We start from the raw sequence: 22,506 nt of genomic DNA on the forward strand, positions 1-22,506 counted from the left end.
AAGAATAATTTGATTGCGTCGCTGAGTCCAATTTAATGAATTTAGGAAAATCTGATGGTTAATTTGTGTAGTTCACGGTTAACTTGGGGCATTGTCATTCATGGTTTATAGGAATAGTAATTGGAGATTGATTTGTGTTGCATATGTGTCATGTGTGGAGAAGGACCCCCTAAATAGCCTTTCACCCCCTTCATTCACCCCAATTTGTATCAATTAGTTTGTTTTCTGCAAGTTACTTAGTTTTAGTTTTAAATTTCATCCAAACCAAACCCCCCGCCATTGTGTCGTGTTAGTTTAGTTTTAAAATTCGTTCAAACCTGTCCCCCGTTAGTATTTTGGGTCAAGTTAAGTCTAAAATTCATCCAAATCACCCTTTAGTTCCTGTTTTGAGTCAATTTGTTTGTTTTGCACTGTTTTGAGTCAGTCTGGTCAGTTTTGAGTCATTAGAGTCTAGTTTTTTGTTTTTAAGTCTAATTTGTGTTGATTAGCCTCCCTTCTAATCCCCGGCCTAGAACGATCCCTACTTACATATACTACAATTGTCTAAAAAGGGTTTAATTTGTGTGTTAGTTTTTACCACATCAGCGTTCAATCACACCCATATGTGTATCACTTGATGAATGCATAAACTGACTAACAACACTTACTACATATGCAATGTCAGGCCTGGTGTGAGATAAATAAATTTACCTCCCAACTAACCTTTGATAATGATCTCTGTTAGCAGGAACTTGATCAGGGTGCACGACAAGATGGTGATTTTGGACTATGGGGGTGTTAGCCGATTTACAATCAAGCATTCCAATTTCAGCTAACAAGTCTAGAACATATTTTCTTTAAGACAGAAATATACCCTATTTAGATCGAGCTACTTCTATTCCCAAGAAATATTTCAAACCACCAAGATCTTTCATCTCGAACTCGGTTGCTAGGTAATCTTTGAGCCTTGAGATTTCCTCTTTGTCATCACCCATAACAATCATATCATCCACATAAATAATAAATGTCGTCAATTTCGCCATTCAACGTTTCAAGAAAAGTGTATGATTGGAATTGCTCTGTCTAAACCTATATTTCCTCATAGCCGTCCTAAACCTACCAAACCATGCTTGAGGTGATTATTTCAACCCATACAACACTTTATTCAACTTGTACACTACTTCGGGTTGTAAAATCGATGCATAACCAGGTGGAATATCCATATACCCTTCTTCTTTAAGATTACCATGTAAGAAAGCATTTTTCACATCAAATTGTTGTAATGGCCAATCTAAGTTGGCCACCAATGAAAGCAATACTCTTACCATATTAATCTTTGCTGCCGGGGCAAATGTCTCTGTATAATCAACACCATACGTCTAAGTGTATCCCTTGGCCACCAATCGTGCTTTGTATCATTCAACGGACCCTCTAGCTTTGTACTTGATGGTGTACACCCATCAACACCCAACTCTCTTCTTTCCTTGGGGTAATGGAACTAAATCTCATGTTTGATTTTTCTAAAGTGTAGCCATTTCTTCCTCCATTGCCTTGGTCCATCGATCATTAGATAGTGCCTCCTTCAATGAACTTGGTGTGCTATCATTGGATATTTGTTGTACAAAAGCTTTGCTGAGTTTTGATAATTTTTGTGATGACACATAGTTGGCAAAGGGGTATTTAGAGCCTTTCGTTGTTTCCGGTGAATATCGATTGGGTGGCTTTCCTCGGTTGTGCCTGAAAGGTAATTGATAATTCGAAACAACGGATACATCAACATGGATAGTAAAGCTTACCTCAGGAATATTCTCAGAAGTATGGTCATCCGGTGGTACTATATTTGGAGTCGAGGAGGGAGTAGTATCAGTAGAAGTCTCAAAATTGACAAGTAGCAGCACTGTTGCCGTGCGTGAAGACGACACTACCGTGTCTGCCGTTGGTTCTATGGGCAGCACTACAACTGCTATTAGCTAGGTTGGAAGCACATCCACTATAGGCTCAACTAATGGCAGCAGAAGATCAACAGTAGCATCCATGATCCAATCATTCTCATCATGTCGTGTCTCCCCCTAAGAAGGAGGATTAGAAGAATCCGAAGGTTAATACATCTCAGACTCGGAAAAAGTAACATCCATAGTAACTTACATTCGACAGGAAGAAGGATGGTAGCAACTATACCCTTTCTGATGAAGTCCGTACCCCATAAAAATACAACGGAAAGCGCACGGGTCAAGTTTCGTCCGTTGATTTTTATGAAGATGAACAATACAACACATATAAAAACTCGAGATGGGAGTACCAAAACCGATGGTAGATGCATGAATGTAGCAAGGACTTGTAAGGGGCTAAGAAAATCCAGAAATTTGGATGGAAAATGGTTGATAAGATAAGTGACAGTTTGAACCGCAATATCCCAAAAGGAGCGGGGAACATGCGCCCTAATCAAGAGTGAGCGAGCCGTTTCTAAGATATGGCGATTTTTGCGCTCAGCCACCCCATTCTGTTAAGGAGTCTAAGGACAGGTAGTTTCGTGAAGAATTCCGTGATTAGTTAAATAATGTAAGAAATCATTATTAACATATTCACCGTCATTATCAACACGCAAAATCCGTATTTTAGTAGAAAACTGTGTCTGAACCATGGTGTGGAAGGTTTTAAAAACATACATCATCACTTTTATGCTTAAGAAGAGATAACCAAGTCATCTGTGTGTAATCATCTATGAATGTTACAAACCACCGAATACGAGATGAAGTAGTAATCGGAGATGGTCCCCAAACATTTGAATGAACAAAACCAAAAGGAATAACACTTTTATTAGAATTTAGTGGATAAGAAACACATTGACTCTTAGCAAGTATGTAAGTGTCACATTTAAAGTCTGAAACTGAACAACCAACAAATAAATCTGAAAAAATATGCTGCAAATAACTGATAGATGGATGACCCAAACGGTGATGTCATAACCATATCTGACGTTGCTTGTGATCAACGGCTCATTGGGCGAGATTGACCCATTTTGTACTGACATCATCAACAAAATAGAGATCCCCCATCTTAGTACCACAACCAATTATCTCCTTCGTGAGAATATCTTGTACATGACAAAACTTTGGATACATTAGCACACAACAGTTTAATTGCTCAATAGCTTGGCCAGGAGACATCAATTTATGCTTTAGTGAAGGTACAAGTAATGTATGAGGCAAAAAGAGAGTGAGCATGAGGCGCACGGTTCCAGCACCAGTTACCGATGAGGTGATTCCATTAACATTAGTAATTTTACGTCGAAGTGAAACGATCTCACAAGCTAAATAAGTGGGTTCATAAGTTATATGGTCTTTGGCACCAGAGTCAATGATCCATCCGGATAGAGTATCTTCACTATTCATATTAAAAGTATAACCACAGTTACCTGAGGACTCCGAGGCATGTCGAAATAACTCGAAACAGGAGAAGGATCATCCTGAGATATCAAAGATAATTAGGACACGAAGGTGGCGAGATTGGCTTGCCCAAGCTTGGCTTGCTTGTCTCTTTCCCGTTGTTTCTGAAGCTTCAACAGTTCCCACCAATCAGGATAGCCATGCAACTGGAAGCAATTATTGCGGCCATGCTTATCACTACCGCAATAAGTACAACCACCAGCCGGGATGAGTGGTTTAAGACGAGGAGGGCGGGGACCCATGGTGGGCTGTGAGGCTGTCTTAGCAGCAAAGAGCGAGCCCTATGCTGGGCTCGGGGCAGTAGCCTAGGCTTGCAGTCCTGGGCTTGGCACAAGTGGCTTCTCGGGGGCTCAGAGATGATGTGGAACCGTAGATCATGTTGCAAGCCGAGCCACCATGGCTTTCCTACTTGGTATTCATAACAGCATGTCTTATTCTCTCCCGGCGAACATAGGCAAAAGTTTGTTTGACGGAAGGAAGAGGCTTAGTTCGTAGGATATCACTTCAAATTTTATCAAACATCTCATCTAATCCTACAAGCAAAGTATACACGCGATCCGTTTGAACAATTTTATTATAAATTTCAATATGAATACCGCACTTCATTAGATTGGGTCGACGATAGTCAATCTCTTGCCACAAAGATTAAAGGTCACAATAGTATGTCTCCACCGGTCGTCCGTCTTGCCTCATGCGAGAGGCCTTGTAGGTAAGATCATACACTTGAGATATATTAGAGCCGTCATAATATATGCGAGCAACCGCGTCCCACACTTCCTTTGCCGTTAGTAGTCGAAGAAAATACCCAATTAAATTGGGTTCCATAAAGTTGATGAGCTAACCCTTCATAATAGCATTCTTCGTATGCCATTTGGTAAGGCCGGATCATCAGTAGGTGGTTGGGGATTACTCCCAAACAAGTAGCCCAACTTGTCTTTTCCAGCAATAAACATCTCAACAATTTGAGACCAAACTCCATAATTGGCACCATTGAGTTTGATGCCAATCAAAGCAGTAGACGAATCATGATGGACAATCTGTGTAACAACTTGTGGTAGAGGTAGGGTAGGATTCATGGTAGGGTCGGTTAGGGTAGTAGTGTTTAGTGTAGGAGTAGAATCGGTTAGGATGAGATTGTTTCCACCGTGGAGTGGTGGTAGGTTCTCCATGGGAAGGCCGAGTTTGCTTAAGGGAATGGGCAGAGCAGAAATCCTAGGATCTTTGCTCTGATACCATGCTAATTAGGGCGTATTTTGGGGTTTAATTTTCTAATTTCATTCTTCTCACCAAGGAGGAAAATATTTAATGTACAAGATTGATTTACAAGGAAAGAAACATCAATTAACATCTTTCCTAATTACAACCTGATTACAAGGACCCAAATAGGTAACTAAACTATTTACAAAAGGTCAACTATCCAAAAATCTTAGCCTATCTTATCTTATCTCTAGCTGCAAAGAAGAATTCTAATCACATTCCAACACTCTCAACCTATGTCTTAGAGTCCTAAAATAATTCACAATGCCTAATCCCTTTCCTCCTTGGATTCAGTTGTGCCCTATGTATATATGAGTCCTAAAATAATTCACAACGCCTAATCCCTTTCCTCCTTGGATTCAGTTGTGCCCTATGTATATAAGAAGTGTCCTGCAACATTTTAGAGGTGTGCCTCACCTACCATTCATCCATTGAAGTTGCTGGAATTTTCAGAGTTCTATCTCTCTTTGTTTTAAGTTTCAATGTTTGTTTTAGATTGTTTTTTCAGTTATGATGAACATGTGTAACTAAGTTTCTTTTTAGTTAGAGGTGAATTTGAAGCCATGATCATATGTTTTATATAAATTGATTACATCCAGTTATTGTTTCATAAAACATGACTGCGATTTACTTATCTACTTTATAGAAAACTTATTCTTGTATGTTTATTAAGGATGCATACTTAGTTTGCATGCAGGGATTTGATGTTAGAATATAAGGGAATTTCACGTAATCGTTATGAACTTATATTTGTAAGTAGTAAAAGTAACTAGTCATGATTGAGTTAAGTAAACTCTTGGCAGGAGTATCATGCTTTTCATAGTTACAAATTTTTGTCAATGCTTATGATTTTCAAAGAACTTAATGATCTCTGAGATGTATCTCTATCATGCTTTTCATAGTTAGGGAACTGGAGAAGAATAATTTGGTTGCGTCGCTGAGTCCAATTCAATGAATTTAGGAAAATCTAAGAGTTAATTAGTGTTGTTCACAATTAATTTGGGGCATTGTCATTCATGGTTTTGTTGACCCTAAAAATTACAAAGCCTACATGGTGCGCAGGCCGAGTAACTAATAAGCTAACTATGTCCTTCGGCTGAATGCGGAGGTGCCAACTCATCGGCCAAGCTCGGCCAAGGAGTAAAATTTGTTGATGTTGCATTGAGTGCGCTGCTGACTTCTTGATCTTGCAATTGCAACCGAGGAAGGAACAAATCTTGGCCTTTGGATTCTCGAGCCTGAAGACAAGGCTGCTAGTTCTACGAAGTTCAATATCAAATTCGGCTCTCAGGGTGCCGAATGTAGTAACCTGGTAACACCTCACTTCACCGAGAAGGCTAATGAGATAACCTCTGCCAATAAGGATTCGAAAATCCTTCTCAACCGAGACTTGGATAGATAACCAATCGACCTCGATGCAGTGCTGCTTATCCAAACTGAAGGTGCTCTGCGGTTTTATGGTTCTATGGCAACAGTGCTGTTTATCCAAACCGAAAATGTTCGCTGGTTGCCTTCACAGTGTTGTTTATCCAAACTGAAGATGTGTCGACGGAAAAAGAAAATAAAAAAAATCTCACAATGTTTGAGAGGTTTGCGCAGGGCAGTTGTGTGTTGAATTGGAGGTCCTTTGATTGTTGCACGGTGCCTCCTATTTATAGGGACGAGTGCATGTTGGTTGATAAGCTCTAAAGCTGATTGAAGTTCCACCATCCTACTAAAACTCTTCCACCGTTCAAATTTCGGTCGAATCCTACAATACCGGCCTTGTGAACTTAGTCAAAAATGCAACCAAATTCACATTCACTCCACATGCAGCCACGTGCTTAAACAAGATAAGCACTCATTTTATATTGATAAGAATGTAGACATTTAACCAAAATGCCTTTCATCCATATCATTTTACTTCCAACCAAATGCAAACCATGCATTATCAAAAAGTTCATCCTAATCACATCTCATATTTCTGCATGTTGTCTTTATCCTTAGATTTTGATAAGTAACATCTTCCGTGTTGATCAGGAACGCAAACCAACCAAGCTGCACGATGCGTAACTACACAGAGTCCTTGTACAATGCAACTTCTCTTATTTATTTGACTCCCAAGCTGCAACTATAAGATAATTACCATTTTAATAAATTCCTAACAAAATGGTAATATCAAATATGGTCTCTTTCATCAAATGACTCAAAGTATACGGGCCGAGTCCGTACAAAATCACGGCCTCTTAATATTCAAAATCATCTGACGGTATAAAATTTTACATATTCAAACGGCCTCAATTACTCGGGCCGATGACATAAAATCAAGTACAAACAGGTTTATAGGAAGAATAACTAGAAATCGATTTGTATGCATATGATTCATGTGTGGAGAAGAATCCTTTAGCTACATTTTCATCCATATTTCATTCACAACTTAATTTACTGGATGTCATTTACTTTTGTTTTAATTAAATTCGTCCAAAATCCCCCCAGTCATTGTTTTGTTATTAGTTTAACTTAGTTTTCAGTTTTATAAGTTTAATTTGTGTTGATTAGCATCCTTTCTTGACACACCCCGACCGAAATCAAGGCGTGCTGGCCGTCACATGAGGGTGACGTAGCCATGTGCACAGTGCAGAAGCAATAATAATACAAGAAATGCGGATAAATAAAAACCAAACTAACTGGAGAACTAAATAAGATAAGGTACAAGACGAAAAAAAGTGTGAATTCACAACCAGAGCATAAGTAGCCTAAGGCCTGGTTTGGTACTGAGGTGATTCTGAAAAAAAGTTGGTATCAAAAAATGCTGGGAGTTGTTTTTGTGTTTGGTAAACATTCAGCTTCAGCTTTTTTTCACAGTTTTGAGTGACAAAAAGCCAAAAACAAGAAGCTGCAAAACCCAGCTTTGAAAAACCGACTTTTTTCACATCTGTTTTACATAAAAGTTTATCAAACACTATAATACTACTTTTTTTTTTTTTCAAAGGCACTTTTACAAAAAAGTTTACCAAACACTCTGCTGCTTTATTTCATAGCTACTTATTCTCACAGCACAACAGAAGCAGCTTTTTTTCAAAGCACAGCAATACCAAACCAGCCCTAAGTGCAGTCCAATAGGACGAATACTAATTATACAACACCAAAGGTAATCCTACAATGGTGATAATCTGTTAGAGCTACCGTGGATTCCTCGCAAGCCACCAAAAATCACTCCTAACTAGAACCTGGAGGGGCGCAAAACAGAAAGTGTGAGTTGGCAAAAACAAGGCTTTTCAAAATCATTTCATTTCTCAAAAGTTCTAACCCCTCGCCGTAACACCTGTATAATTTCCCAGAAAATAGAATATATATACCACAACCATGCTTAGAATAGCCAAAATTCACAAATATGCCATGTCGAATATATTAGCATAAAAATATATGTAAGCCAGGTGATATAAATCAATGCAAATGATTTGTTAGCCGGAGTCACCTAACGTGACCTGTACGGCTGAATCTAGAGCTCATCCATCTAGCCGAAGTCACTTAACATGACCTGTACGACTCAAATCCACATCTCAACAAATATACCTGCACATGAGTCAAAACCACCTAAAGTGGTCTGTACGACAGGACTGGGTGTAAATAAATACGCTCAAGTGCTACGATCACATGAAAACTGTGCGAATGATCGCGGGTCACCTACGAGTCAGAACCACCTATAATGGTATATACGACAGGACTGTGCACCTAACTTAGATCCAAGGTGAGCTATGGTGCGGGAGGTGAACATCACGTGAAGGACTATGCCCTAACTCTGGGCAGGTGCACTAACATCGGGGTGCAGGTTTATGAGCTCTCAACACATCTCAACATAAACATCAATTACATAAACAATCTACAACTCACCTAGTACTTACCTGAGCATCCACAACATCAAATCACAATATGCACATATCATACCAATTCATAGTCTAAGCATAAATCAATAGGCATGGCATTTCAAACATAATTTCATTTAAATCGATTTTCTGGGAACAATCTCAAGTATATAGGTATATACAGAAAACCAAAAGCCCACTCACTGGTATGTGGAAGGGTCGTAGCCCCCAAGCCTCGATTAACTACGCTCGTCCTGAGGATAGGTCTCACCTATATGCCGAACAACTATAAAAACGTTAATTTAAAGCATATAAACGAAACTAGCTAATAACTTCTCATACAATGCTCAAATGGGGTATTTGAATATACCAATGTGATCTACTTAACACCACAAATATCCCCATATTTTTAGAAAATTTTTTCGACCACCCACGCGCCTACCAAGGCACGGCCACATGCGTGGCCACACGAAGGCACGTGCCTGGCACGCTGGACGGAATCTTAACTGCCGTTTGGAATATTCCATTAAAACCTTAACAGAAGTTAACGACGTTACCTGACGCCATTAGAATATTCCATCAACTCTGACGGAATATTCATCTCCTTCTCCGGTGAGCCTCGCCGGTCACTGCCATCCGCCGTCCGCCGCCACCGCCGTCAACGCCGCTATCTGCAACTTGAATTTTCGCTGGTTTGTAGAAAAACTTTAAAACTTCATATCTTTTCCATTTCTCAACCAAATTCCATGAAAATTGTACCAAAATGAAGCTTACAACGAGTAGAACAAAACCTTACCACTTTTAGGACTTAAATCCAACAAAATCTTCCCGGAAAAACCTATGATAATCCGGCCAAAATTGAAACTCGCCAAACTCAACTTCCCGACGTCCAAAACACTTCGTTTTTCTTCTCCGAGCTTCGTGAAGACGTTCTAAAGCTCCCTAGAAGCTTAAAAACTTCTAAAAACTTCACGATCACGATTGCATGAACAGTAAATCAAATCGCGGTTCTTGGTTTCTCGGGAAAACGAAGGCTTCACGTCCAACCAAAGGTATGGATCGACTCCTGAGCTTGCAAGGAGTCCAAAAACACCAACAACGATCTTGAACTGTGACTGGAAAGGTTGGTTTGAGGTTTATCCGTACGATTGTACTGAAATGGAAGAAAATCAGAGAGAGAGGAGAAAGAGAGAGTCAATGGGAAAGGGTATGGGTGTGTGTGAGTGTGTGATGTCCAGCTAAGTCACCAACCAAAAACAAATCACCCACGACACCAACTAACGTTGAAGGGCAAAATTGTCATTCCATGCCATCGATAAAAAATATTTCGGGACGGGCTGTCACACTTCTAATCCCTGGAATAGAACGATCCCTACTTACTCGTACTACGATTGCATAATATACAAGGTTTAATTTGTGTATTAGTTTCTGCCACATCACTAAGTTGATGTAATTATAGAGGAAATATAATAATCACTGACCTTTGAGGCATCTTTTGATTAGCATTACTGCAATTGACTACCTGTATTAAAAATAGAGCAAAATTTTTCAGTTTATTTCGTGTTTGAAACTGTTGAGAAATTAAATTGCTCACTAGTTCAGGTGCAACCAAAACCTATAGAAAATAAACGAGGAAAGGGATCCTCTCCGAATCCCTTTCCAATAAACAAGACCCCCAACCTGATGGAAAAACATTTGCTTTTTAAATCCCTGCAAATTCAAAGGGATGCACAGAAATTATTTTCCAAACATGTTTCTTTGTTTTTTTTTTTTTTTTTTTTTCCCTTTAAATCATCAAAGTTATTTCATTTCTTTCTATAAGGGTCATATTTATGAAATTGTCAAAAACAAACCATGTCAAAAAGCTTATAACTTGAAATGATTAAACTTAATCAGATTATGTGCAGATTCAAAATATGAAAAACAAAAACAAAAACCCAAAAAAAAATATGTATAAATAAATAAATATAGTGGTTTTCTCTCAATTCTTTTGGCCATCTGTGATTTTGTGAGAGAAGAAGATTTTTTCCTCAAACAGCTTTTCATTATCTTTCGATTGCCTACCCATTAATACCATACTTTGCAATCATTAGTAAACAAAACACTCACATTCCAAGCAAAACCAACATATTACATATCACATAGAGAGAGAGAGAGGACTTTAGATCGTGGTGGGCAAGAGGAGCTCTGCTTCTGCTTCTGGTCTTGAAGAACAGCCATGGCCATGGACTCTCTCTTTCTCTCCAACTTTATGGTTATGGAGATAAAGAGTGAATAATGGAAAGATGATAAGATGGTTAATGGCAATTTAAATTAAACGAATTTATCATCATGTGGCATTTCAATTCAATAATATATTGTCATGTAGAGAAAAATTTGCATATAACAATACGTTGTTGGACAAGAGACTGATGTGATAAATAATAGCACTCAAATTAAACCCTCTTTTTAACAATTGTAGTATAGATATAAGTAGGGATCGTTCTAGGCCGGGGATTAGGAGGGATTGCTAATCTAATGAAAATTGACTCAAAGATGTAAAAATATGCTTCAAAACACTTAAACAAACTCAAAAGACTCTTAACTAAACTTGTATGACTCAAAACAAACTTCAAAGACTCAAAACAACTCAAAACAATAAAAAAGACTCAATTTAGACTCTAGGACTCAATTTGGACGAAAATACAATTGGTGTTGACTCAAAAGACTCAAAAACACACTTTTGGACAGATTTGAAACAAGTAAGAAAAGGGGATTTGGTTTTGGACGAATTTAAAAGAAAACAAGTAAATTAAAGACTTAAAATAGATTTTGACGAATTTGGGAAAAACCAATGGATGATTAAATAGCCAAGGGATACTTCTCCACACATGATACATTCAAACATAAATTGATTTCCAGTTGCTTTTCCGATAAACCATGAACCTCAACACCCCAGATTAACCGTGACATCACTAATTAACCCTCAGATTTCCCTTAAGTTATTGGCTTGGATGACATCATACGACAACCCAAAGCATTCTTCAAAAGTCCCCTACATGACATCATAATAGAGATACAATCAAAGATCATTACGTTCAATGGAAATCATAAGTATTGACAAAGCACTTGTAACTATGACATCATGATACTCATGCTAGGAATTTACTTAACATGATTGTGAAAACAACCTTAACTACTTGTGAATATAAGTTTGTGACGATTATGTGAAACTCCCTTATATTCTAGCACCAAATTCAAGCATGCAAATTAAGTAGGCCTCCCTAATCAACATACAAGAATAAGTTATCCATCAAACGGTTAAGTAAATTGCATTCACAATTTATGAAATCACAACTGGAATTAATCAACTCATATTATAAACGTAATCATGGTTTCAAAGCATCCCCTAGCTAAAACGTGTTTAGCCTCTCATGTTCGCAACAAAACAAAGGAAAATAGAATTAAACATTGAAAACAAAAGATAGATTACACCTAAAAACGTTCCAACACTCCAACTTGAATGCACAAACGTCCAAGGCTTTGTCTTTCTTCTCTTCTTCCTTGCTAAGTCACGGTACAAGAGTCTAGGGTGATTTTGTGGATGATTTTCTGGGTTGTGAATGGATTTAGGAGGGTAGGGTGGTGCGGCAAGGGTTAGGGATGGTGTATGGAGGCTTGGGTGAAGGTATGGAAGTATATGAATGGTGGAAGGATTGATGGAAGGCTGCGGCAATGATGTGTTTCTGTGTGAATGAGGGCAGATTGTTTGGAAGGGTGATTAGGGATTTATGAAAGGTGCGGCCTTGGTATTTATATGGAAGAAAGAATCCCTAGAGTTTATTACATAGTTTAGGAAAGGATTTAACCCCAAATCCCTAAGGAAAAGGAAACACAAAGTCAGAAATCAAAGGGAAAGGGAATGTTACTTGCGGCCTTGGATTGCAAGAAAGGGAATGTTCTTTATTTCTGAAATTAGGCAAAGATTTTGGAATAGAAAAGGTATGTGAGATGTGGCTGAATTTGAGGTGAAAAAGGAATGTGTTTTAATGACTTAAAATAGGAAATAAGGACCTCCCTTGCACGGCAAGGAAGAGAGACACTAAGGAAGGCCACGGCAAGGAATTTAGGTTGCAAGGGAAGCTTTATTTGTGTCCTAAAATACATAAGGTGCCTTCAAACTTGCTGGAATTTAAGGACATTTAGGATTAGGAAAGGTTAAACCAAAATAGGAAACCTTGGCTTAACTTTCCTACTTCAAATAGGAAACCTTCTTTGACTAGGATTCCTCATTTGATTAGGAATCCTCTTGTGATTAGGAATCCTCTTGTGATTAGGAATCCTAACTCCTTTAGGTCTTCAATTTCGTCCATTCCTTTTGCTCCAAGCATAAGCTATCCATTCCAAGTCCAATTTTGCTCCAAAATGCACCTTTTTGTTTCCTTAACCATATGAACCTAAAAACACACGAAAATAGCTTAAACTACTAAAATAACTACGAACTAACAACATAAATGCACGAAAACAAACTAACTAAGTTGCCTAAATATGCTCCTATCAGAGACGTCACGTAGTTCTGAACCCATTTTATTTAAGTCTTTCTTTAGAGGAAAGGCTAGGTGGTAGTTGGAGTTAATTTTCAAGCATAATAGTGTATTTTAGAAACTATATAGGTAAGAACAGTAATTTTCTAGCCATTTTCAGCGTAATGCTATTCCACTTTCCCAGAAAGAATATAAAATACCAATAGACTTCCCTCCCAATAATAATTTAAGTTTACCTACTGTACGATGAGCATGGGACATATGTTAAAATGTGCTGTAGGACTAGAAGGAGCGCATTCGGTTGTAAGTTAACTAAGCTTTTACTGCTCTCTTTTGTCATGTGACTTATCATGAATTGATAAATTGATAAAACAATGTAAAGTTTCGGATTCTAAGTTTTTGTATTTAATTTTGTTGCATTTGACTGCATTTCACTTCATCATAGCTCTTACCATGATCTAAGAACTCAAAACATGACACATCTCAACCAAAAATAATAATAATAATTGACACACCATTTTGCACTAAATTCATTTTTATTTTGCTTATTATTTTCTAAACTGTCGTTATGTTTCTGTCTCTCCCCCGTCACGATTAGCCACACCATCTCCTCCCTTTTCTATAAAGACTTCGGGGTTCAGCAATTGATGACCTAGTACTTTTCTGGGAAAAAATTTTGCAATTGAACTGAATGCTAGTTAAATAGCCTACGATTTGGATTTAGCCTTTTTGGTTTTGAATAAACCTCATTGACGTGTTATGTTTTGAGTTGTTAGATCATCGTAAGAGTTAATATTAAATGCGGCTTAATGCAACAAAGAAAAATGTAGAGGCTCGGGAATCATAATTACGATCACACTGAATGTGAATATAGTATCTATTCAGTTGTGTATCTCAAGGAAGACTGATTTTTGTGCTAGTAATAATACCTACCTACATGTTCTTTCAAAAAAAAAAAAAAAAAAAAAACACACAAGATAATAATAGCTACATTAAATCAAATATTTTGGAGAAGGATTTAAGTGTTGCATCCAAAAGCTGAGCTTTTAACTCAAACGGCATGTAGCATTTAATAATTCAGTAGAATAGATAAATAAATTGGCTGAGCTTTTGATCTTACAATTTGTTCTATATCATATAATTCCAAGAATGGAAATTGCCAAAGAAAAAACACAAAGGTAAACACTTGTGATGCCACCAATGCACTTTATTCTTTGATGAAAATTACCCAAAATATCTGCAGTACAAATTACAATAACTGCAGCTCCGCTATAGATCGATCATCTCCTGTAAAATAACCAAAAAGCTGAGTGATCACGGCACAAGACGCGCATTTCTTCCTCATGTAGCTTTGGCACGATAATCTTTAAGTTAACACCCAAAAAGAAGTGACCAGATTCTTTGAAGTTTTCCCATCACCAAGGGGCTTTAGCCACCTCTTGGAACATAATTTCCTGCTCCTCTGAATTCGGAGTCTCAATCTCAGAGTCAAGTCGACTATCCATGGCCTCTTTTACTTCCAAAACATTTGCCTCCTTAGGTCTTCTTGATTTTGAAGCAAAACTTGCAAGCTGGTCCAGGCGGGCACGCAGGAACCGAACATTCATGCCTAAATCATCAAAGGCTTTCAGAGTCTTATCCCAGGTCGAAAGACAATCTTCCGGGATAGTGATCTTGCAGGCCCTGATGGCATCTGCAATGTTAACTGTCTCAGAAATTACTCCTGCAATCAGTTTACAGTTCAGACCCTCGAGAAGTTGTCCATGAAGGAAGGAGTTCTGACTGCAGCAAAGCTCATAATACTTGGTCATGATGTATTTTGAAAATTCAGAGTTTATGATTAAACCATTGACCTGAACGTTGAAGTTCTCCAAACAGTTCACTTCTTTGAAAGTGACAACTGACTCTGAAAGTCTAAGACCATCCAGAAATTCAGAACCAACATCTACACAATCATTTTCAGACTGATCTGATATTGGACCAGAGTCCGTATAACAGACTATTGCATTCTCCTGCGGAATAGGTTCCAAAATCTCACGTTCCTTTCCACGTGCAGTAACGCCTCCTGTATGATTTAAATCGCATGAAGGGATCAGAAAAGTAAGAGTTAGTTATAATTACGAAGTCACTTGGCACACGTAATTTGATGAGTTTTGAAACAACTTACCCGTATCCACCTGTTTGATGGGAGGATCTACCCTCATAAGGGGAAAATTACAGTCCACTTCAGTTGATCTAATGATATACACCTGCAACAAATAGATAGCAAAAGAATTGAGTATCTCGTATGCATTCAGAAGTAGCATCTCAAAGCAATAATATAAATCTTTTATTTTTTTTTCTCAAAATTTCCATTCAAGGGAAACCCCACCTAAATTTAAGATAAACGATTTGACAAACTGAAAAAAAAATGTACAATTACCAAATTATGTGACCTTGTTTCTTTAAATCGTGGAATAAATGTTTTCATCTTTGTCACAATCATAATGGCATCGCTGAAATCTATCGTCTATATATAGTTCTACATTTAGAGAAACTCTGATTTACAAGACTAGGTTTGCAAGCCTATGATCATTTCTTTTAAGGAATTGAATTTCTCTTCTCTGAGCTCGTCGATTTTAATTATATGTTAATATGTTGCATAAGGGAACTTAGAATATAACAATTCGGAGTTATTAAACAAAGAATCCACACAAAAAATTCAAGAACTTTCCATCAGTTACCTTAAATTTGAAAGGAGTGACCAGATGGAAAATCACAGCATCTCCCTTCATTATCTTGTGAGCAATTGAAAACCCTCTCCATCCACCACTCAGTCCACCCTTCTCCACAAGATATTTTGTTTCAAATTCTCTCCCATTTTCATCTTCCAAAACAATCATTGAATCTTGTTTTGGCATATGTTCCCTGCGAAATTTCGTAGCAAGATTCTGCCAAACCAAAGTTAGTTCAAATATGTATATCATCCTAATTAGTCAATGCATTCAGATAACTGCACAAATTGTTGAAAAGAGCAAGTGAGGCTTACGAGGCAAAATCCTCCCGAAACTTGTGACGGCATCATAACTTTGAGTAGTGAAGGAAACCTGGGGTTTAGGCTTGCTTCGATCTTCTTTGCTCTTTCCATAACAGAAGACCGAGCTTGGGAGCTCTCATATAAGCTTTCTACTGTAACTCTTACCGGGGTCTTTCGTTTACGACTATTGGTACAAAGATTGAGGGTCCAATGTTACTTTATAACTATTACAAATAGTTTTAATAAGTAAAAGCAAATTACAAAGTAAACTAAATAAATTCACTGACCATTCCAACATAATGGGATTAGTTTTAGCATTCAACACCTGTATTCAAGAACGCGCAAAATATTTGAGTTAGTTCAGTGTATGAATCTACCGATTTTGATTCCATCCAAATCCTCATTGTTAGGATCCTAGGGATCCTCATATCCTATTCCTTCATCGTACACGCGCGGCCAGAAATCATTTTGTTTTTTTTATTTAAAATTAAACACAAATAGTACCTAAAGAAAATTGGCCGCACGATATACGATAAACGGATAAGATATGAGGAGGATCCTCACAAGATCCAGAGAGGATCCTCATACTGAATCTACTGACAAGAAATCGAAAATTCCATAACTACAAGAATGTGGTATTCAGAATCTCGCTAAGGAGCGCCACAGGCCTAAAAACGACACAATTTTTTCGTTGATCGCTTGATTGCATCAATGCTACAGGCCTAAACCCTAATATTTTAATTACGTTGCTGATCAATTCTCTAAAATTTAATTCTTCGCCGTCTGATAGCCATCTGAGATGGAGATTTCATCGAAATTCCCATGTCAAAAAGCTTATAGCTTGAAAATATTGAAATTAATCTATATAGTTTCGAACTTAATGGTAATCATCAAACCATGTAGCTTTCGAAATCGGAAATAACAAGAACCCAATACAAAATCGGAAAAAATAAAAATTAACATATATTATTGTTTCTCACGTTGCTTGTAGTCTTCAGTTGGAGGCATGGAGGTTTTTGCCCAAACGGCTTTTCGGTTGCCATACCCTGCAATCATTAGGAAACGAAAGGTCACATACTCAGATTACAAGCAAAATGCAAATCATATCTGAGAGAAACAAATAGAGAGAGTGGACCTCATGCGGTGGAGGCGGCGGCGGTAGCAGTAGCAGTGGGTTAGTGGAGCTCTGTTTCTGGTCTTGTAGAATAGCCATTGCTTCCACCATGTTCTCTCTCTCTCTCTCTCTCTCTCTTTCTCTCTCTCTCTACAATTGGCATTGATATAGAAAGACAGATGTGTAAGAGAGAGAGGGGGGAAATGAAAAGGACCGTTTAATTTCAAAAGAATCTGGCCTCAAATATGGAGCCAATTTTAAAAAATAATAGGGGATGCTTGGAGACATGTCCAAACCGCGTATTTAACTTACCAAAATGGAAATAACCGTACAAGTGACATCGAATGGAAGGTTAAAATCACGTGCGGTATTTTAAATTAATCACGTGATGGTAAGCAAGTTACTCAGTCATAATTTCACTTTGTAATTATTCTTTTTTATAAAAAATTTATCAGTAATATTAGAGAGAAATTTCTGAATCAAATTTTATAAACCAAATGATGTGGATGTTAATAATTAGATTATTATGTAAGTGTTGATTAACGTACTTATTTTTTATTGGTGACATATTATTTGAGTTACAAATTTGATCTCCCTAGCATTATTCACACTTATATGCAACTGGACGCCAAAGTGATGTTCTAAATCATTATCATAATGAAAATAAAACACGAAGTGACGCATTTGTAGGCCTGTGATCACCCGGGCATCCCAATTACATGTATTGTTATTTATGCAAGTTTTTAAGGCCCCCTCCCCCTTTTTTTTGGCCATTGTGATTGTATGTTGTAGCATGAAGCATGATAGGTCAGGCTTATTTTATCCAATATCATTTATTTAAAAAGTAGGGTTAAGTACGAATAACTACCCAATTTTAAAGGGATAATTTCAAATTGGTCTCAACCTTTTCAAATTGGTCTCAACCTATACACTGATGTCAATGATAAAGAGCTCCCTTTTATCATGGAAGACTTGCAATATCTTCGTGGGAACTTCCAAGTGTTTTCGGCCATTAGTCTTTTTGGTCTAACTTAAGCGGAGCTGGAACGGATTGAGTGACTTAATTCGTTTATCGACGCTCATGATCCATGAGTGTAGTTCAGCTCCAATTTCGCAGGGCAACTCGAGAGAAAGACATGTCAAAGACTGGTGAGGCAAAATACAATATTGCATCAAAATTGGCCACGAAGGATTCAGGTACTAGGTCCCCATTCCCTGAAGACGCCTCAAAGATATCTAAATAAGGTCTCCAACCTCAAGAGTGAGATGCTAAGGATGAAGATGGGGAGCCCAGCAAAGGGGAATTATTGGATTGATGAAGACCAAAGGAATGCCATAGGCCATTCAATTATGGACAATATGGAGATTAGCATGGTGCACGTTCTTCCCGAGTTTCAGTTCAAAGAAGGCCAACCAAATGCACTTAGTGGGGATGTTAAAGTTGGAGACATGGCCCAGGTTGATTTTGTGACAACTGATCTAACTGAAACACTCAAGTAAGAGGTATGGTTAAAGGTCACTTTTTTTTAAATTTTTGCTCATGATTTGGCCATTAATCTGCGACACCTCAAGCTTTTATATGTAACTACCTCTATTAAAGGCGTTGCAGCCACAATGAACATTATGTTAATTGATAGGATTTTTACCACCTGCGTAAAAGGGTTAAAAACACCTAAAATACTTGCAAGAGAAACAAGGTTATTGTAGTATAATTGGCTCAAGCAAGGTCGTTTTCCACAAGGATTAATTTAAAGAGATCAAAGCAAAATCAATTCTCAACTAATTAATTAAAACAAAGTTTTTCTTTTGAAAGAGGTGATTTAATGACCTAAACTAAGAAAAAACGAATTTAATTAGAAAGATTACTTAAAAACCACAACTTTAAAGAAAGATAAGGGAAACAATTTTTAGGATTCAAAGAGAGAAAGTACTAGGGTTCTGCCGTCACCCTAACAATCCTATGTAGCTTTTCTAAATTACTTACGAACCATACATGTATGTTTTGAAGGTTAGGTTTTCCTAGAGTATATCCTACTTGGAACCTCCAACATAGAATGTATATCTAACATGCAACCCGTCCGTGGTGTTCAGATCGAATGTGAACATGCAAGACTCATTAAGTTTTATGAAAACCTTCTTAAAAAAAACCATATAACCCTTAAAACGTGTCGTCCATCCTAAGAGGTTACACATATTAACCACAAGAAGCTTTAGTCAATTTTAGGGACAATCCTCCACCAAAATTGCATCAAATAACTTTTCCAAATATCCTAATGGTCGCGAATCACTAAGACAAATAGATAGTTTAAAGCACAGTGATTAACATTCCAAAACCTACATGCATAAATTCATAAGCAAAGTAAAAAGAGACTACATATTCTTGCTAAGGATCATGGCCTCGCCCTAGCAAAAAGAATTAGTTACGCATATTCATACTAAAAATCATAGTCTTTATTGAAATAGAAAAAGAATGAAAAGAAAACACCTTGTAGAATAAAATCTGAAAATCTCTAAACTTTGCCCAAAATCTTCTCTCCAAAAATTGCATGCGTTCTCCTCTCTCCCTCCTTCTAACCCTAGGTCTGCCAAAAAGGCTTATTTATACTACCCTCCTTAAACCCTCCTGATAAAAAATGGTCTTAGAATAAGACTAGGGAACTAAATAAATTAAAATAAAATAGGAAACATAATCCTAAATTAAATTGGTAAATTCGCCCAAAATCTTGCACAGCCACGTTTTGGACCCATATCAGCTCCAAAATGGGCCCAAAATAGCTGGATTTAAAGCTTCGACTATTCTGAACACTTCTCCAGAAGGCCACGAACCCATCTGAGGTCATCTTTGGCTCCAAAAATGCAGTTTAAACCCATAAACGTCAATTTCCAGCATCGCGCACTGCTCTTTCATTTAATCTCCAGAAAATAACCGCTTAGTAGAAATTGTTGAGATTTTGACACGAACAAGCTAAGGAACACACGAATGTCCTCCAATTTGAATCACTCCAAAATTCGTCCGTTTGGTCATGTTTTGCTCCAGAGGAAGTCTAATGTCCTACGTTGAGAATATAAAGCAAAGTATCAACATTCTACCAAAATAATTACCAAATTATACTAAGAATAGGGTGAAATATATAATATAATATCGACTCATCAAAATACCCCCAAACTTAGCTTTTTGCTTGTCCTCAAGCAAAATTAAACTAGGAAACAAAAATAAAAGCTAACAAACTAGAACTTAACTAAAACTAAATGACAAAAATTTTCCCTTCAAAGTTGCAATCCATAGAAAACGTTAAAAACCAGAACATCTTTTCAAAAGATTCAGCTAATCCCACCATAGAGTCTAAACCATTTAGAATCAATTAGAAAAGAATTCATGAACTTCCTTTGGTGAAAAGTGAACCAACATGGTTAAGGAGACTCGACTAAAACCTCTACCTTTTGTCCTTTTTTATTTCACTCATACTAACTTTAAAGATAGCTATTTGTTTTTCGATTTTTTTTTTATAACTATTTATTTATTATATTTTTTTTTCTATTTTTTTTTTCAGTAACAGTAGTGGTCGTGCAATGTCAATTCACTTAAGCTTTCTGTCCAACCCATGTAGCGAGCTTTAGGTCAATGACTCCTAAACCACAAGGGCTTTAGGGCACTAGGTGTAGAACACCCCTAAGGACTTATTAACTCGAGTTGGAAAGGCTACAAAACCGACTAACCACCCCGCCCCATGCCAAAACTCTACCGTTTGACGCGAGAATCACTGCTGATTAGGCAGGACTGGCCCGGTTACTAGGCAAAACCTCGGGTGGAACAATTATTACTTTATTCATAACAATAACTAACTTCGCTTAGAACAAAAATTAAAATTAAACTTAGACTAAAAGTAAGTGTTTCAATCTCACTCCCCACAAACCATGTTGATGTGAATGTGCAAATTGTCAAAGTATAACCCATGAATTAGTGTCTAAGCAACGATAAATAGAAAAGACTCTACTGTGAGATTAACCTTCACCATGTCCATTTGTTCTAACGGTTAAAATAATCTATGGATATTAACTTAAAAAGAATGATTTTTATTTTTTATTTTTTTATTCAAAAATTAAAAACCTAAAAATTCTAATTCCCACCCCCAAACTTAAATCACACATTGTCCTCAAGGTGTGGAAAATAGAAGAAAAACAAAAAGAAAATAAATAAACTAACACAACAAAATAAAAGTAAATAACCTCCCTAAATAACTAGAAATAGACAAATGAAAAATAAAACAAAAGACAAGCGACCAATAAAATGATACACTACAAAAGAATAAACTAAAAAGAAAAGGAAGTGGACACACCTGGAATCGAACCCGTGACCTGGAATTGGGCTATATAGGCTGACTGAGCATTTGGGGTTGGAGTTTGAAAATTTTGGGCATTGGACAAACATTTGGCAGTGGAAAGATTACACAAGGGTCCATTGAAAAACATGTGGGTGGAAACCCATTATGCAGGACAAACGTGATGGCCCAAAAAAAAATACAAAAGCACGGGAGACACACGGAATGCATCCGTACACCCCCACGCTTACCGGCTTGTGAAAAAAAACTTAGGATTCCCTTCCCATGTCTGCACATGTAACCTCGAGCCTAGAGCCAAACGGCTCTTTCTTTACTCCCTCATCGTTTCTGATGAAGCGTATGAATATATCAAACCCAAATCGAGTGGCAGGCATGCATTCTCAAAACCCTCAGCTGCGCAATCATGTTCTCTAACCTCGAGCCCAGAGCTCACCATTTCAAAACTTCTCCTTTCTCTCATTTCTAATTATATTAAGAAATCCTAAGCCTTTTTGCTCTAGAGAAACGGAGAGGTCTCACATTTCTCTCAACCCTCTTTTCTTTAAAATGGTTCTCATTCCTCTATACTGGAAAACATTAGCCGCTCCTCCAACCTCATTGCAACATCAATGTCTCGGTAACACAACCCGAAATCGCAAAGGTAAAACTCTTTCCTTGCTGCCATTGTATGCTAGAGAGCTTATTTTGATGGGAAAAGTAAAGAACTAACACATGCAACTCTTTTCTCTGCGAGGACTCTTGGATCCACAGCAAAAGTAAGGCACCAACACCCAATCTTCATAGATCCATAGCTAATACTCCAAAACTCATCCATCAGCAGGTAGAAACTTAGTCTCCCCTACACTTTGGTTTTGATTCTAGATTTTAAGTAACATTTTTCTGTGATGTGACTGACCAAAGGGCGAAAAAAAATATAACATCCATCCGTGTTCTTATTTATGCACACAGCAGAGTTCGAAAACTTGGATGACGAAAAACAGCCAAGC

The 22,506-nt window shown here is 37.5% G+C and overlaps 1 protein-coding gene across 1 annotated transcript; it reads right to left on the bottom strand.

The window, feature by feature from the left end:
* Positions 1–14,219: 14,219 nt before the first annotated feature.
* LOC103936521 (B3 domain-containing protein Os01g0234100-like) lies at positions 14,220–17,344 on the bottom strand. Its single transcript, XM_009346371.3, has 7 exons — positions 17,202–17,344; positions 17,047–17,112; positions 16,354–16,391; positions 16,079–16,250; positions 15,774–15,980; positions 15,218–15,299; positions 14,220–15,115 (listed from the first exon to the last, which is right to left on the bottom strand). Exons 1-7 carry the CDS (start codon positions 17,289–17,291, stop codon positions 14,466–14,468), a joined length of 1,305 nt encoding a protein of 434 aa, XP_009344646.2. The 5' UTR covers positions 17,292–17,344; the 3' UTR covers positions 14,220–14,465.
* Between the last annotated feature and the right edge of the window lie 5,162 nt (positions 17,345–22,506).

Source organism: the organism of the source record quoted next, unplaced genomic scaffold (genome assembly GCF_019419815.1).
Source record: "Pyrus x bretschneideri cultivar Hongxiangsu unplaced genomic scaffold, Pyrus_bretschneideri_v1 Contig96, whole genome shotgun sequence".
In the NCBI taxonomy this organism is placed as follows: domain Eukaryota; kingdom Viridiplantae; phylum Streptophyta; class Magnoliopsida; order Rosales; family Rosaceae; genus Pyrus; species Pyrus x bretschneideri.

Bases quoted from the DNA above. Each gene is read 5' to 3' on its own strand.
- LOC103936521 (XM_009346371.3), bottom strand. From the start codon at position 17,291: ATGGTGGAAGCAATGGCTATTCTACAAGACCAGAAACAGAGCTCCACT. The intron at 17,113-17,201 runs GTCCACTCTCTC...TAATGATTGCAG, and splicing joins CGCCGCCTCCACCGCATGAG to GGTATGGCAACCGAAAAGCC. The intron at 15,981-16,078 runs GTAAGCCTCACT...TTGGTTTGGCAG, and splicing joins TTTCGGGAGGATTTTGCCTC to AATCTTGCTACGAAATTTCG.